The sequence below is a fragment of the Vidua macroura genome, chromosome 5, assembly GCF_024509145.1.
Source record: "Vidua macroura isolate BioBank_ID:100142 chromosome 5, ASM2450914v1, whole genome shotgun sequence".
Taxonomy (NCBI): domain Eukaryota; kingdom Metazoa; phylum Chordata; class Aves; order Passeriformes; family Viduidae; genus Vidua; species Vidua macroura.
This window is the reverse complement of record NC_071575.1, coordinates 51,741,125-51,759,022: the sequence shown is the minus strand read 5'-3', so window position 1 is coordinate 51,759,022 and position 17,898 is coordinate 51,741,125. Positions and strand designations below refer to the sequence as shown.

The 17,898-nt window shown below is 36.1% G+C and overlaps 1 protein-coding gene across 8 annotated transcripts in view; it reads left to right on the top strand.

Moving 5' to 3' along the window:
* CADPS2 (calcium dependent secretion activator 2) overlaps positions 1–17,898 on the top strand; it is a 284,824-nt gene that overhangs the window by 146,227 nt on the left and 120,699 nt on the right. For all 8 annotated transcript variants that reach the window (XM_053977635.1, XM_053977634.1, XM_053977633.1 and 5 more), the window contains exon 8: positions 2,070–2,209. In XM_053977635.1, coding sequence (XP_053833610.1) covers positions 2,070–2,209 — 140 coding nt within the window. The remainder of the gene's footprint in view (positions 1–2,069; positions 2,210–17,898) is intronic.

Sequence of the window (17,898 nt, the reverse complement as noted above, 5' to 3'; positions counted from 1 at the left end):
AATACAAACCCAGCACAGTGCATACTCAGATAGTCTGACAGATACTTACTCTTTGTGAGAGCTTTGAAATTGAAGCTCTGTAATATTCCTTTTAAAATTCAGAAAAGGAATTGTCACTAGCAGAGATATAAATTAATTCTATCTCGTCTACTTTTATTTTCATCAGCATTCTAAAAACTCAGGAAGTTGACAGAAGAAAGATCTCACTTGAGGTGCATGAGCTGTAATAAGCTGTTAAAGGACAACAGGAACTGCAGACTGTAGAAAAGAAAAAAATCTTAGCATCACCTACAGTCCTATGTGACTGCCTAGTGATTAAATGCAAGGAATGTATAATAATTCTGCTTATATAATCTTGCAGTTAAAGGGATAAATAAACTAAAAATAATTTCCCATTTGATACATCAGAACACAAAGGTTGCCATGCTCATAATGTTTTTAAATGTTATTTAAGGAATGCCTTTTACTCAGGTTGAAAACCAAAAAGAAGGAACAAGCTCTGTTATAAGTAGTGGTTACTGTGCATTTGCAAAAAAAAAAAAAAAGTAACCTGGTTTTCTAAAATCAGAATGTACTGATTCTTCTGCTATCACTTTAAAAGGTACTGAATGTACTCAATAGATCTGACAGGTTAATTCTTCCACTGGTTTTACAAAGGTTGCATATTTGATTAGGAGCATCATATTTCTCTACTTGTCTGGAGCTCCTAATATTAACAGAATATGCTTCTGCAAAATATAGAGATGAGAAACTGAAGGCCTTCCACTTACTCTTTCAGATGATTAGATCTGAATGACACTGCTGTAATAGTTTTGGCTTAATAACATCTGTTAGATTTATACTTGCTTGGACAGTTTTGCTCAAATCCTTAACCTTCATAGTAACATGGAGGACAATATATTGTGTTTTATATATATGACACAAGTACTATGTGTAGGAAATTAGCTTGATGGTTAACATAACGATTCATTTAATTTTTCAAGAAATGAAAGATGTGACGAATGATGCTTTTTAGAGTGTTGATACTTTTGAAATGATGATTCATGGTAATTGTAATTCAGAACTCACTGAATGTTACTAAAGTATCCCAAGCAGTATTTTTAGAATACTTTAAAGTCTAAATTCTAATACTTTAGAATACTTCAGAGTCCAGATTCAAAAGCAGTGCTTATAATAAGAATGAAAGAAATTATTTCTCAGCAGCATTTAACTGCTGAACATGTCACTTTGGGTAGGAATTTGATGAAGCAGTAATTTTTAATTGTACTGGCTATAAATAGATACATTTTTTGATGGCAAATAAATGTTTAACAGCTTGTGACTTACACTAATCTAAAATTAGTTGTTAATAAAAGTTTCAAGAAATTTATATAAATGTTTTAAAAATTAAATATTTAAAATTCAATGGTTTGGGAGGTTTTTATGTCTATTACTGTGGATTACACAAAATGTTTGTGTCATATCACATGTGAATTGGACACAGTATCTTACATCTATAGTATTCCATTTGCAGCAAAGGTGCTTTGGAATTCATCTACAATTTCTGTGTTTTTTTACTAAAATTGACTTTTATTAATGCTGTTGATGAAATATTGGAGACATCAACAAGACATACACTTTGATTATCTTATCTCAAGCAATGCCACTACTGAGGACTGATCCGTTGCATAACACTACAGCAAATGGCTTCAAAAGGATGTTTCCAGCAGAGCACTGAATAATGTAAAAGTTTAGGCTCCTATTTAATTGTACATGACCCTTTTGAAATGCCAACTGTTCCTTAAAAAAAAAAAAAAAAAGTTAGTTGAAAATGTATTAACAGGAGGAAATTTTATTAACTTATAATATGAAAATTCCCATTTGTAAGAGAAGGAAGGAGTTAATTTTTGAAGTTGGTCTGTTACAATGAGATTGAGTCAGCTGGTTTATTAGATTTAGGAAATCTATTTTAATCATCTTTCATATTGGAGGAGATGCAACAAGAATCTCCACTGCTTAGATGTTTCCATTAAAGACTACAAGCGGATTTTTAAACAACTTGCTGAAGTTTTTCTTTTCATGACTTGCAGGTTGTGTTATATCCAACGTCTAATAGCCCGAAGTCTCCTGATCTGCATAAAATGATAGTTCCCAAAAACAGCCAGGACAGTGACCTGAAAATTAAACTGGCGGTGAGAATGGATAAACCACCTCACATGAAACACTGTGGGTAAGTGTCCATTTCCTGGCTGTCTCTATTTTATTATTTTGTCTCACTGTGCCTGTGTTTTAACAAAGTATCTAAAAAGTATTTAACAAAGTATCTAAAATCATAAAGTTTGTAAAACTTTATAAATGTCTAAAACATTTCCTATACTATGGTATTGTGTTATATTCTCATTTTATACAAAAAGTCTGGACTAGTCAGGAATAACATTCATTTCAGATGTTCAGTGATGTGTTCAGACGAGATACGTCTGAAATGCAGAATTAAGAGTACAGTCTCATTTAGATACTGGTTTTGAATGTTACAATTTATGGCACTTCGGTAAAAAAGATTTAGGAGAAACTTATTTTTCTGTTAAAATAGGATTAAATATATACCTGAATAGAGTGGTATTTGACACATAGTCTCCCCTTCTTTCTCTCTCTGCTGTATGGTCTTTCTCTTGAAAAAAAAAATTATATATGAATGCTAGTTTAAGGATGTTTTTCTGTCTGACACCAAAACTATGTGGAATAGATTATTCATGAAGACAGCTCCTTTAATCAACTGCCACCACTATTCCTCAGCCCACCTGCAAAAGCAGGTAGTGTTGCTGATAATAAGGAAGTTTGTATCTTTTGTTATAAAGCAATCAAAAAGAATCAATGTACTCACTGTCCATGCTTATATAGTATTCTTTTTAGTTTTCTCCTGTGTGTATTCTGCCCATTGTACACAGGCAGTTATTGCCAAAATTTCCTGTGTATGATACTTTCTGTAAAAAAACTAGCCAAACTGACTTAAGTTTTGTCAAAGTGTTAATCAGTTGGGCTCAAATTTCCCAGGTATCAATCTTATCCCTCATTTTGGTTTTGTGAAACTTAGACACAAATTATTAGGACAGTAACAATGGGACTTGCTGCATGGAGACGTGTGGCTGGTGACCAGGAACTGTGAGGAAAGGGAGGGAAACCAATCATGGAGTCAACGAGGGACTGGAGCTACTGTGCTTGGAGACTGGAACTGAGATGAGAAAACTTCAATGCATGGCAGCAAATACAAAAGGGAAATAGGATAATGTAGCAGGAGAAAGCAGGAAGACTCAGGTGACATGAATAAGTTGGAGTAAAGTGCAGAGATAAGTGTACAAAAGCACGATGCTCTCCTGTGAGTCCCACCTTCTGCCCCATTCATTTGCACTCACCAAACATCTGTGACATGGTTTGGTGATGGTGGCACATCTTTGTCTAGATCGAGCCCAGTAGTGTGGATTCAGTTTCCTGCTGCTGGAAGGTATTCAGCTGCTGCAGTGGCGCAGGGTGCAGGGAGGCACGGTGTTTGCTGCACTCCCTCTTCAGCAGGCTTGTTTAAAGGTAGACATGGAGGCAGGCTGACTTGCAGCACATTAGCAAAGAATGATATCCAACAGATTCATCTTCACATGACCTGGTTCAATTGCAAACTCCCACCCTAAACACATCAGGGTGTTGTGCTGCCATGCACCTATCCCAAGCAGTGACTAGAAGTTCCCATTTTTGATCAGGTCACTGATAACGTTGGGGTCATGCTGTCTGCAACCCCAATTAGAGTATAACGTGCAACTGGATACAGCAAAAAGGAGAAAGCTCCAATGTTTCCTCTCATCATGCTCCTGTGTTTCCCTAGAGGCTGTCTTGGCAAGGAGCTGTTCTTCTGGCGTCTTCAGAGGGTCCTCCTAACCTCCCCAATTCAGTTTTCCATACTGGTTTGTATCAGTAGTCTTGTCTGACCATTAAAGAACCCAATCAAATATTATTGTCAATAATTTAGTTCAACCATTATCCCTTTTGTCTGCTGCTGATGGTTGCTTCCTCAGATTGATTTTGAACACTCATCTCCTGGCACTGTGATTTACTTCTACATTTTACTTCAGGGTCATTGCTGTGACTATTCTTCAGGCAGATGCTGTAAGTCTTCCCACCAAAAATGCTCTAGATCAGTCATCATTTCCTTTTCTTTATAGCTATTAGCTATAAATGATTATTACCTAGACACTTGTTAAAGAAAGTTAGGGCACCAACGGATGTGTGGACTTCTCCACCATTAATATATGTGAAATGAAATATAAACTTTAGAATTCCTTCAATAACCATTGAAGAGATTGATGAGGTACTGTAGGAAACACGGGAGTTGCAGTGAGGAAGGAAAAGGTTATTTATTTGGAAGGAAAAGAACACCTGCAAGCAGAATTGTTAGTGTGTACAGTCAGGAACTATTAATGTTATGAGGAGCCATCATCCAGGCACTCCCTGCAGCCTTCTCTTGATTTCCTGGGTTAGTATAAGCATTAAGTGGTCATTTGGTGTTCTTTCAAGAGGGATTCCCACCTGCTTCAATACACATATTAAAGCTGCTCTGGTTTTGAACTGATGCTGTGTTTTCAGGGAAATCTGCATTTGTGAAGAGACTGGAAACATGTGATGGATGATGGGCAGTATCATCAGAAATGCAAAGGAATAATTCACAGTTAAAATAGTTGAGGGTTGCTTGAAAGAAACTGACTTTTATCCCCATTTGTGCTGCACAGAAGGACTTCCTTGTAAGAGACTAAAATGTTTCCACCTATAGTAACTGTTACAGTATGTTTTTTTCCTGTGTCCAGTTTGATAAACTGGAATCTGATTTCATAGAGATGCACACACCTTCAGCTATTAGCTGAAGTCAGTGAAAATGAGGCTTTAAATATTCATTGTGCTCTTCAAGTCCAAATGTCCTAAACAGTAATACCTGAAGTTGAATGTGACAACCTTTGTAACAGACTTCTAGTAGATAGAGTGTTCAACCCAGCTAACTTCTAATTCTTCGCTGTGTTTTTCAGAGGTATTTCATGCTTTATCCTTAACCAATGTTTGAACTAGACAACTTACATTTTCTCTATGTCAGAGTTAACAAACTAACATACAAGATTTGTTGTCTCTCATAGGAAAAGAAGGCAATCTGTTGGCATTACATAATGGTTTTCAGATGAGAGTCTCAAAATTTATTCAGAGTTGAATTCAAATTTTATCCCACAGCCAATTGCAGAAGGATGGGTTTTAGTAGACTAATACTCTATCTGAGATAATTGCAGTAAGAGACAGTTTTTTTAGATATGGGAACTGTGCCCAAATATTTCAGGTACTGCAGGGTTGGCAAAACCCACAGGCCAAATCAAATGGTGGTTTTCAATTTTATCTCTTGAGAAAATTTTCTCCTTTTTAAGACTGACTTTACTTACGAACACAGGGGATACACTGGAAGACTTCAAAGTTTGTCTCGCATTTATGCTTCAAGAATATTCAATTCTACAAATTATACTGTCTTGTACTAAAACCACAAGTAGTATTCTGGACTGCAGCACCTTCAAATCATGTTCTCGCTTTGATTTCCACAGTCAAAACCAAAAATTATATTTTAAATTAGATTATAAAGTTGGGATTTTTAATTATGAATTGTAGTCTTTCTAAGAGCAAGAAATAAAAATCTTTATGACTCAACACTACTGTGAATCTCAATTGCAGTTCATTTGTACTTCTCCAAAAAATAGGTTTATTTTTATGCTGACACGTTCATACAATTATTCTAGTGTTACTCCACTAATATGACTTTCAAAAAAAAATTATCAAGGAAACAATTCATATTTTTTCAATGTTTTTTCTTACATGCTTTAAAAATGGGACACTATTATACATCTTACAGTAAACATAATATTATTACTTATTTTACATTTTTATTTTTGCATGAAAGGCTCTCAAAGTGGGAATCAACTTGACTGATATGTAATCATCCTTTTGTATCTGAATCCTGTCAATATGTTACAAGGCAAAGGATTCAAAGCTAGTCTGAGTAGTGACAAGGTAAATATCACTCATTAATAGGGATTTGTCAAGCAGTTCCAGTTATTGACAATTCATGATATTTCAGATTCCTTTCTCATAATTTGTATTGTATTTGCTTTCTCACAGTATTTGGTAACCTTTCCCTTACCTATAATTATGAGCACGTACTAGATACTTTTAAAATCTCCTTTACTTAATAAAGCAAACATTCATATGAAAGATTTTTTAACATTTCTAATATTTTTTTCTGTTGCAATCTTGAATATAAAAGCAATCATCAGAGGAAAGAAGTAAAATTTGAGCTAAAACCTTCCTCTATAAAATGCTAAAAGCCTGTTTATTTCTGTTGAGTTACAAGAGCAGCATTAGGGAGGTACTGTTTACTTCAGGAAGGCTCAGTTGGATCTCCTTAATTCCTATTCATATTAGGGTTGAAAACCCCAGCAGGACAGGTTAATTGACTCAAGATATGTGGGTTACTCTAAATATCTTTTCTAATGCATGGGGGTTTTATGATGTGCCTTTGCACATCTGCGTGCATTTAAATCATGCATTATTTTAAAAAGTAGTTTAAGTTGTATCTTAGCATAGCCTAGTGGTTACTAAGGGGTATTATTATTCTATTGCTTCCAATCTAGAAATAAAAAAGGAATACTGAGATGGTTTTTTTAAAGCTTGCTTTAAAAGTATTAGTAGTGCTCAGTGGTCTTACCACAAAAAAAAAAAAAAAAAAAAAAAAAAAAAAAAAAAAAAAAAAAAAAAAAGTGAAATGAAATTCTTACTAATTAAACAGCCTGAACAAGACAGTATTACTAAGTGATAGTATTTGGGTTTGACTTCCAAAGTAAAACATTTCAGTCTCACTCTTGCCCTGAATATTTTCCAAGATTTGAAGGGCAAAATTCATTATTTTATGTTCTGTTCTGCTTTCTGCTATGACATGCTGCATATGGAAATGATATACCTTTAATTTCTTAAACCTTTGCATTTAGAATAAATAGTCTACAAGCACTTAGAATTTTCTCTCTGTCTCTCATCTATAAAGAAAGTATTTTGGTGACTTCTTCAAAATCATAGTCTCTGTAAATAGTAAGAAATCTGTGTGAAATTATTTTTCTCCCACAACTTGTTGATGTTTTGGGTTTTGCTTTGTGGGTTTTTTTTTGTTTATAATAGTATTTTGAGAATAAAAAGATCACCATTAATCTGCTAACATTTTAGATGTTTTTCTCTTTGGCACTTGAATTTGGCCGAGATGTTCTTAGGAGATCATTTATGAATAGGAAATATGGTACTGGTTCCTGAATGTGACTGAAGAATCACATTTCTCCTCCTGCTGCTGCAGTTTCAGAACTAAAGGAAATCTGTGAGGCAAATGCTCTGCTTAGCAGTCTTCTAAGATGCAGAATTAAGAGGATAAGTATTTTTTTCCTCTCTTTTATATGACACTTGTCACACATCCTTAGAGAGGAAGATGAGTATAATCTGGTTTGCAGCTGAGTGAAATGAAACATAAGAATAAACAGAGATCACCCAAGGTCACAGACAATTTGGTGACAAAGCTGAGGATAGCACTGGGGTCTGCTGGCTTCTCAGTGGTAGAATGAGGGTGGTGCCAGCTCTTAAGGGCTGTTTGTCCATGGTCACCTGGCAAAGAAGATCAGGAAGAGAAACAGAATTACCTTTACAACTTAAAGATGTGTAATCTGGATTTGATCTGAAAATGAGATCTGCTCCCACTTTCATTATTTCAGAAAAATATGCAAGGTGAATACATTGAAATTACTCTATTGCAACTCTGGGTTACATGTACAGATAAAGTAAGATGTCAGGGATACAATCACATTTCTCTTAGCAAGCGCTGCAAGATCCCTGTCACAGATAAGCCTTCATAATTTGAAACGTGTCGGTCCTTAGTCTCTGAGCCAAAACATACAAACATGTCAGAATAACTAAAAAAATTGTTTTACAAACAGTAAAAAGATGAAATAGAAATAAATTTTTGCTAATTTAAAACTTCAAGTTTAATTTTTCTTAAATTAATATGTGTAGAATTGCTTCAAAGTGAAGGAAAGTGTTAGAAATGTAATAATACTTAAGATGTTTCCAACATCCTAGAAAATCCTTACTAATACTTGCTATTATATGGTAATATGAAGCATAGACTTCTTCAGTTAGTACTACGTTCTATGAGATAAAACTTTTATATTACTTTTTATAACTGTATATTACTTTTTAACAGTTACTAAAAATATGTTTCTCCTTAATGTTTTTCTCTTTCAAATGCAAGAGTGGATTATCCGAGAGATTCGTTTCGCTTTTTCATTTCTTATCAACATAGCATAATTTCCTGAACCAAATATTAAGATACTCAAATACTTACCTAATTACAGCATTTCTTCATCTACATATGTAAACTCTTCTGGATCCCTGTATAGTATTTGATTCATTTTTCCAAGTTTGTGTGCTGCATATCTAGTTGTAAATATAAAGTCAGCATAGTAGCACCATCTAGCTTTCTGTTTGCTGCTGTTGAATTTCTTCTTAGAAAAGGGTAGCAGAGCAATGACTTCAGCTACTGCCTCAAAGAGCAAAGTTCTCCCTTGTCCTTTGGTAGAATGCTTTTTGGTTTGTGAATGTCAAGACCAGGAAGCATAGGAGAAGTCAGATTGAAGCTGTTGAGTTTGCTTGAATTTTGCAAGCTTTACATAACATCAGATAGTTTGCAATTATTTTCTGATCATTTAATCATATTGGCCTCACTATAGCAGCCAAAAAATTTAGGTGTTTAGGCTATGTAAGCATTCTCTGAGTTTTCTCAAAGCAGCTACTAGGTAGGGTGGGGTACTTTGACACATTGGTTTATCAGTGCTAAGACATTGGCAATTGAAAAACAGAAAAGGTGCACTGGAGGTAGTAAGGTAAACTTTTCTCTATATGTATTGCACTCAGAACAGTAGTTAGTATCTTTGTCATTTCTACTACAATTACTCCTAATTAGTCTCAAATAAATTTAGACAGTAAATCTTTCTAAAAATGTTTGAGAGATTGCCCACTGCCAACATCAGGACTTCCAGGATTTTTTGAGATGACCAGCAATCCATATACAAATGGGAGATTTTTTTACTAGCTTTGTGCCATTTGAAACTCCTCTGTGAAAAGATAATCTTCAGCCAGTCTTCCTTGTGTGTAGGAAAGGGATGATTACCACAAAGTAAAGATGTGTTCTTGATTCACCAAATAGCAAAAATATTCCTGATTCCTGTTTGTCACAGTTGTTGCCTTGTGAAATCTTGCTTCATGTTGAAGCACTGTGGAATGCAGCAGTCTGCTGCAAGATGATCCTATCAGAGGAATTGTGTGTATTCATCTCAGCTGGGTCTAAGTAAAACTTAAGTTGCTCCCTCTCACTATGATTTTATGTTGTGTGCAATTTTTCTTGTCTGTCCTGTTGTTGGCAAATGGGATGCAACAATATTTGCTTGGTCTAGCTGGCCTCTAGTAGCCAAGTTGTCCAAAGAAGCTCATTCTCATCTACCCACACTGAGGAGCTCTTTTCCAAAGAGTACCTTGTAAGCTATTGGATATGTCTGGAATACAGAAAATGAAAAAAAGTGTATATCTCCAAAGGGAATTATCTCATAATGAAACTTATTTATGAAGCAAAAGTGAGTTGGAGATGTCTTTTACTCTAATTGAAGAGGTTATGTGACTTGGTAGCAGAGATATGGAAACATAATAGTTGGCCAAAACCCAAAACAAAACCCAAGCATTGACACAGTGATGCCAGTACCTGCAGTACAGAATTGTTGGGGTCACTGACAGGTTCACAACACTTTTGAATTAGAGTTGGCTCCTGTTCAGGCTCAATGAACGGACAGTGTGACCGTGTATTTGCTTTCTGTATACTTTTGAGACACTGGACAAAAGATTTCATTGTAATTTCTGACAGGAAGGCATAAAAAAGTATTAGAGTTTCAGCTGAGTTTATTTGACTTCAAAAACAAAAGAGGTGTGAACTACAAAGTTTCATTTCCCAATCCATGTTTAGTCTAGACCTAGCATGACAATCAGGTTTGATCAAGACAAGCACTGTAGCTGTAGGTGGCTCTCTAGTGCTGAAGCAAACTGTATTAATGCAAGGTTTTTACCACTTATGGAAGATATGTTGTGTGGCTGATGAAATAAGCTTTGTTTGAATTTCAAACACAGTGGACTGTTGAAGAAAAAAAGTGGGGTTCGTAAAAAAACGCAGAACCTGAAGAATGCAGCGCAGCAAATACCACTGCATATCCAGGAATGCCTGCTCCTTACTTTACATCAAGGTGTGCCAAAGTGTCATCTAACATCCAGCACCACAAATCTATGTGTAGAGCATATTTTCTTTACTCAGTGAAAAATCCTGAAGAAGGATATATCACAAGCTGCTATGAAAATATCCTGGCTGCAAACTTCGGAATATTTCATTGAATAATACTTCATAATACTTCATCTACTGGAAAAGACTGGCGTGGTTGATCTGTAAGTTAACTATAGCAGGAAGTTAACATGATTCCTTTGAAATCATAAGAGCTTTTCAAGAAAACTTACGAAGAGGAGATAATCTTTCTTTTCAAGAGTAAATCACAGACAGCTGCTGACTCTGAAGATCCAAGACCCTGAGACCCTGAAGACAAGCACATGAGTATCCCTTTCTGCAAGATAAAACTCATAAATCCCTGCACAGAGTAAACCCAAGTGTTTCAAGGACTTCCAACATTTGGAATGAGACTACTGATGAAGTAACAGAAAATTTAAAAACTAAGTTAGTGGATTTATGTTTCTGCAGAAATATTGGTCAAATTTTGGCCCATAATCAATAAACAATTAAATTGGGTTCAAAAGCAGTGATGTATATTTTTTGTTTATTTTGTCAGAGGGTAAAAAATGTCCTTCATGTAGGTGTAACTGTCTTAGTTTGCTAAATTCTGATAAACCTGTCCTCATTTTAACATTCATAAAGGAACATGCACTTGTATATATTAAGGTCAACATTTCCTATGTATGTTATAAGCTGCAGTTTTAGTGCTGTATGAAGGTGTTATTATTGTTATACCAAGGTGTCTCAGGTGAGTATTTTCTGTTTTGCTACTTCGTGCTTAATGCTGGTATTTCATTGTGCTAAATGAATGTTAGCATCTTGCCATGGAGAAAAGTGCTAATGTGATAACTGTCTTCATTTAAATGATTTTACTATTACACACTTTTGCAAAATCAATTTATTATAATCAGTTACTTTTTAAAAATTAAATTGATCTTCATGAAAAATGACACATTAAAATTACATTCATGATTGATTGGATAATGATAATGGGTTAATGCAAAATTACTATGGAAGGAAGAAGCAAAAGTGTTTATCCTGCTGCTAGATCCTTAGAGAACAGATTATAGCTATGAGCTTGATTTTCAGTGCTTCTCACAGTAATTGCTTCTGAGGAGGCACAGGGAATCTTTGAAGATCTTAATGATATGCCGCTGCCACTTTAATTGCTGAAAGAAGCCAAGAGAATCCTAATTGCCAAGGGAAGCATTACTAATTAAGGTGTCATTCTTCATTTATTCCACAGAAATTAATCTGAAATATTTGTAAAAGCTGAGCTATAAATTTAGATCCAAACTCACTTAGCTTAATCACAGCAAACTTCATGTGAAAAATATCTATGGGTTAGGCAAGGCTGATTGTAAAACTTAAAATGTTTATTTTCTTACGAAAAATTTTGGTTTGCTTTTGCTCATAACTTTTAAAAAATGAAATAAAATAATTGAGAATAGACTAAATAATCTGGATTTATTAATATGTAATTTATATTTAAATTGTGATTCTACCCTCACATTAAAAAATTGTTACAACTGTTAAGATAGGATGTTTCTTTTTTTATGTTTCACCTTAAAGCTCCATACTTCTGAAATGTTAAGATGGGTTTTCTTCAGCTCTGATGGGCAGTGATGCAGGTTCAGTTGTATAAGTGTATTCTTTAGATCATAACTGTAGCAACACTTGTTCAGTATCTCCTTGCCTTCATGTCTTGGTTTAGGGCAGATTTGGGAGAGAACCCCCAAAGGGGTTCTCAAACCCCCAAAGGATTCTCAAAGAGAATCTAGGAAGCAGATTCAATCGGCCCCTCCCCCCAAGTGGTTCGGGAAAAAATACCTCCTTGGAGAAAAGTGGAATAAACCGTTTATTAAGCAAGAAAACCTAAACAATATTAAACAATAAAACCTCTTGCTGCTCCAAAAGAGAGACAAACTCAGAACGTCCCCCCACCCCGGGCTGCAGCTCTGCTCACTCAGTCTCTTATCAGTCCCTCCAGTGCTGGAAATGCCGCGGCCCAGGCCCGGCCCGCTGGGCCACAGGTGCGAGCTGCCGGTGCTCTGCTGGGTGTTCTGTCCAGAGCAGGTTTGAGCAGGTCCAAAGAAAAGGAAAAAAACCACAGTCCAGGGAACTTCTTTGCCTCAGCTAGCTAAAACTAACTAAAAAGCAAAGGAGAGCTCTGTCTTCCTGTCTGTCTGTCCGCAGACAACACAGTCCAGGAGCAGGGATGTGGAGGAGTGAGTGCAGTTTCTGAAAACAAACTCTGCGCTTCTTCTCCCCCCCTTCACTCCTGGAACAAGTTTTAAAGGTGCAAAACTTATTATTCAGCATAAACAGAACAGACAATTGGGGATAAAATCATCATACAGTCAACCCAAGACACTTCACTAGGATGGCAAATGCATAATTGATTAGGTATAGAAAATCCCCATGATCAGTACTGCATGTGTGTCAAATCATTCTTTGGCTCAGCTTTGCTAAAGTCCTTATTCAGCCTCACAAAATAAGCAGTTGGGGTGAGTGGTCATGCTGGTACTTGTCCATTTCTTGCATACTGGGTTTTGTACCTTGCTCTCTTCTCAGCCTTCTTTAATGCAGTTATTTACATTCTCACTGTGTCCTAAACTCTCTTCTTCTGGCATGGATTATCTCTTACGGTTTACCTTAATGGTGCCTTGCATTCATATATAAATGCCAATTCTTTTTCCTCTTGTTTTGTACTATCTCAGAACCTATGACCAAACATCTCAGTGACCCATGGAACATCTAGGTAGACTTTTCTAGTTTATACTATCACTGTTTGCAATTCTTAACTTTAAAGCTCTTCCCATCTCAACTTCTTGGTCTTTGTGTGAATGTTTTAGGAAAAAAATGAGTGAGAAAACCTTTCACAGCAATTCTCAGCTCGTCACCAAAGAGAAGAGATCATATCCAGGCCATAAAGATGGTGATGAGCTGTGCTGCAGCATCATTTAGGACTTGTCATCATAGTTTGTGGGACTGACTCCAAATTCATGTTTTCTCCATACGGGCAAATCTGAATGCAGTATCACTGCTGAGAGCTTGGTCACCTGAGTACCTTCTAGCAGCAGCCACTCGTTGCAACAGTGGGATGAGATTCAGCCCTGCACTAAGAAGTCTAATTGCATGTGCTAATCCTACCATGGAGAGAGAAGAATTAAAGAATTAATAGTTCAAAGAGCAGTAAATTGGGGTTGTCTGAGGCACCTATGAAGGATTTTTAGCCACTAAAAATGGCTAAAATGGCTACCAAAATTATGTTACCCAATACAAAGAGATGGGAAATCTGGAAGACCTGATCTCTCTTCAGCATTTGTCTTCTTGACTACAAAGGGAGCCTAGTGTGAAGTGTGCCCAAACAGACCTGTACAGAGACTCGGTGATTGCTGGGGATCTGATAATCACCTCATAAGCATTTCTGGTGATGTAGTTCAATCTCTGCCCTGTCTTGTCCTAGGCTTACAGCACCTTAGTGGCTGGCATATGCGAGGCACGCTAGCTGAGCACCACAGCTGATTTCGTTTAATGCAAGAGGAGTCTACTTCACCTGCTGTGGATCAATTCTGCAGCGTGAACTGCTGCAACTTTGGGGCAATGAGAAGATTTTCTTCATAAGCACACTCCTTACTCAGACTAATTAGTCAATGTAGATAAATCCTTTTTTGTTTGCGTACTTGATTTAAGTACCTGAAAGGGGTTGGACCAAACTGGGCAACATCTTCAATTGATGTCCATGTCAAAGGTTCCATTAAGGCTTCAGTCCTGGAAGTACGTGAAATACATGTTGTGTGAAATCTTGCATTTGTGCTTATAAATATTTGCTTTACTGTATTTAAAAAAAATATAAAGAATTCAATATAAAAAGTTTTGCCTGTTACTGGAAATGCTCAAATCAGAACTTTTGGAAGTTATTAATGTGCAAAAATTGGATTCTTTTCTATTTTCATTGCTATTAAAATAGCAAAGCTGCTGGTAACTTAGAAGGTGAAATGATCCACTAATATTTTACTGCAAATAGACCAATTAAATTGTAGGGGAGGAATGAAGAAAAAACTTTGATTTGTAACTGGGATTTTTTTTTAAAAAAACACTAAGTAATAACTTTAAAGTTTCATTTGCATGTGTTTTTTTCTACCAGTAGAAAGTAGACTAGGTGGTCTGACCAGTCAGTGCTATGTGGATTGAAGGTAGTATTAAAAAATTAGTTCTGTCATGCTGTAGCAAAAAAACACATGCTTTATTAGGTCCTCACAGGGAAGATCATGATGTGAGTAATTTCATGGACATGCAGTGAAATATAGGCAGGACTTTTTTTTTTTTTTTTTGACTATGCATCATTGGTCTTACTAAAATGAAAGCATAGAGGAGGCTGCTTATTTTTAACACAATAAGTGATGAAGAAATTTATCATATCAGAAGTGTTCTACAATTTGCAGTAATAAATTCAGATATCAGGAACTTCACAGTAACTCTACAGTGTATTTGAGGAGTCTGGTCTGACTGGAAAGTTCAGGCTGGCTTCTGCTGAAATTTCTTCATGCTATTGTTACACAGTTCCCATAGCCTTGGAAAAGCATCATTCAGAGCAAAATCTGACTTTTAGTTTTGCTTGAATTTGCTGCTCTGTAAATGCACCCAAAATATGCTGACAATATCATTAGAATGAAATCACGTGCAAGTATTCCTTCTTCATAACTTATTCCAGAATTATATATGGTAGACTCTATGTGTTATTTTTGTATAATATTTTTTATTCATTTCAGATTACAACTTTTAACTTTTTGCCATCTAGGTTTCTTTTGAAACTTGTCTAGAAACTTCCCTTACATGCATGAGTCTGTAGTAATGGAGATGTAACTGATTATGATATTCATAACATTATGCTGTACATAGTCATCTAATAAATATTCTTATTTTCCTAGGCTGCAGGACCAATCATCATTTAAATAGTTGTTTTAGATTTTGTTTCTATTGCTTTATTCTACTACAAATAAGCATATCACAAATACTATGCAGGTGAAAGGTGCAGTTTATTTATTAGCCTTTCTCATCAGGTGATGAATTGTTTCTTAATACCATACACTCATATGTGACATCAAATTTAAGAGAGAATTATTTTCAACTGACGTACATTGACACTGCATATGGTCTGGCCTGGCCTGGCCTGGCATTATTTCTATACTGAAAGTGCCAGTCCTATTAACTACAAGGATGGGGGCATGCCACCTACCTCTTATGTCCTTCTGTCTTGTGCTGCCCATCTGTTACTTCTAGGAAGGTAAAATTCACCTCCTTTTTGTCTTTTGGAATATAAGCCTTTACAAAATCAGAGATACTTATGGCAGCAAAATTATTTTCAGAAAATAAAAGTATGTGAACAATCTAATCCACCCTCTGTGTCAGAATGCTGCCTCAGAAACTGTAGGGTCAGTTGTGCTATTGTGGGTCTGAGGGTGAATTTCAATTCACAATACAATATTCTTGATGGGCAAAAATAATTCTAACACAGTACTGAATGTAAAGGCGCAGGTAACCTTTTAGAAATTCAATTAGATGGTTTGTTGGTTTTGTTTTTTCTCTACAGTAGTATAATTTCAATTATTAAAGTATTCCATTTATTTGACATAATAGCAAAGCCCTATACAAAGTCCTGTACTACTCTTGTTTTATTCAAATAGTATGTTTGACATAGGTAGCTCCCTTTAAATAGTCCATGTCCTGTTACACAATTGTGCTGGCAGATCAATACTGTACTGTTTTGTCAGGGGCCTTGAGTATGTCTCATCCCCAAATAGGCATCACTTTGGTAGGCTGACAGTTTCTGTAATGTCATCAGTGTAGTGATGCTTTCATACAGAGTTATGCACTATTAGCACACTCAGTCTTTTTATTTAAATAAAAATGGTAAAGAACAACTTACCCCACACTACAAATGGTCTTTTTTGTGTGCTTACCATTACAAACCTGTTTCAATTTGATCCCATCTTAAATTAACTTCATGCCTGCTCAGCAATGTTGCTCAAAGCCCCATCTAATCTGGCCTTGAACACTTCCAGGGATGGGGCATCCACGAATTCTCTGGGCAATCTTTTCCAGTGCTTCACCACCCTCGCGGGAAAGAATTTCTTCTTAATATCTAATCTAAAACTACCCTCCTTTAACCTAAAGCCATTCCTTCTTGTCCTATCACTACATGTCCTTGCAAAAAGTCTCTGTCCTCTTTTCTTGTAGTTTCCCTTTAGGTTCTGGAAAGCTGCTCTAAGGTCTCCTCAAAGCCTGCTCTTCTCCAGTCTGAACAACCCCAAATCCCTCAGCCTTTTTTCATAGGAGAGGTGCTGCATACCTCTGAGCATCTTTGTGATCCTCCTCTGGACTCACTCCAGCAGGTCCTTGTCCTTATGTTGGCCCAGGGGCTGCAATCGGTGCTCTGGGTGGGGTCTCAAGATAAATGCATGTATGTTAATTCCTGCACATGTATGTTAAATCCTGTGCATGGTTTGTCTTTGGAACAATGGACAGCAAAGATCTCTAAGACTGACTTTCATGCTGCTGTTTGTATGGACTAAACTGGGGTCAAATTGGCAGGGGAAGTGTTCTTGTAGGGGTAGGTTTGAGTTCCACTGCTAAGTCTCCATTGGGGTCAGACCAGCTTCCCTTTTCTTCTACATGGAGGGCTTCTCTGTAATGTTAGAAGATTGCCAGCCCAAAACTGTCATCTTCTTTTTTTCATAGTTTTTTCCAAAGATGAAAATCAATATGGCTGTGATGAGAGAAGTGTATCTTCTCCTAAATACACAATTAGTTGCCCTTCCTCAGTAAATCAATGGCTTAGAAGTTAGCATTTTTATCATGGCTTATTACATTTGTGATTTTAACTGCTGATTTAAATTTTGAGATCATTTTAGGTTCTTAAATAGAATGCACTATGTTGAAAGTCTTAAGCAGAATGTACTATGTCACAGACCAAGTGAAGGAGAGTAAGAAACTTGGCTCCGTTTTCAGTAATGTTGGTATAGAGAAGTGTACCTACAAATATACTCCCCTCATAGCTGGATAGCTGAGAGCAATTCTCTTTTCTAAACCTCAGTGTTTGTAGATCTCTTAACCTTTTTCATCTGGTTTAAAGTCTTAGTTTTGAAGGGCAAGGTAAGATCTGAAGCAAGGGTCTAAAGATTTAAGAGTATGGAATGATTCTTTTTAGATTAAGGACAATAGTCTGGGCATGGGATGTAATTTTATAGATCTTTTAGTCAAGCCATTTAGAAACACATTCTGACTAATGAAGACATCCAAATTAAATTGGAGTTATGTAAGTAACACATGTGGGACAGGTATTAAATATTACAAATATTGCCAGTAGCTGAGAACACTTGCTAGGCTAAGATCTCTACAAATAGTACATACATTACAATTGGGGGTTTTTATTCATTACTGATGAAAATAAAAAAGCCTTCAGAGGAGGGAAACCAACAATTTCTGGAAAT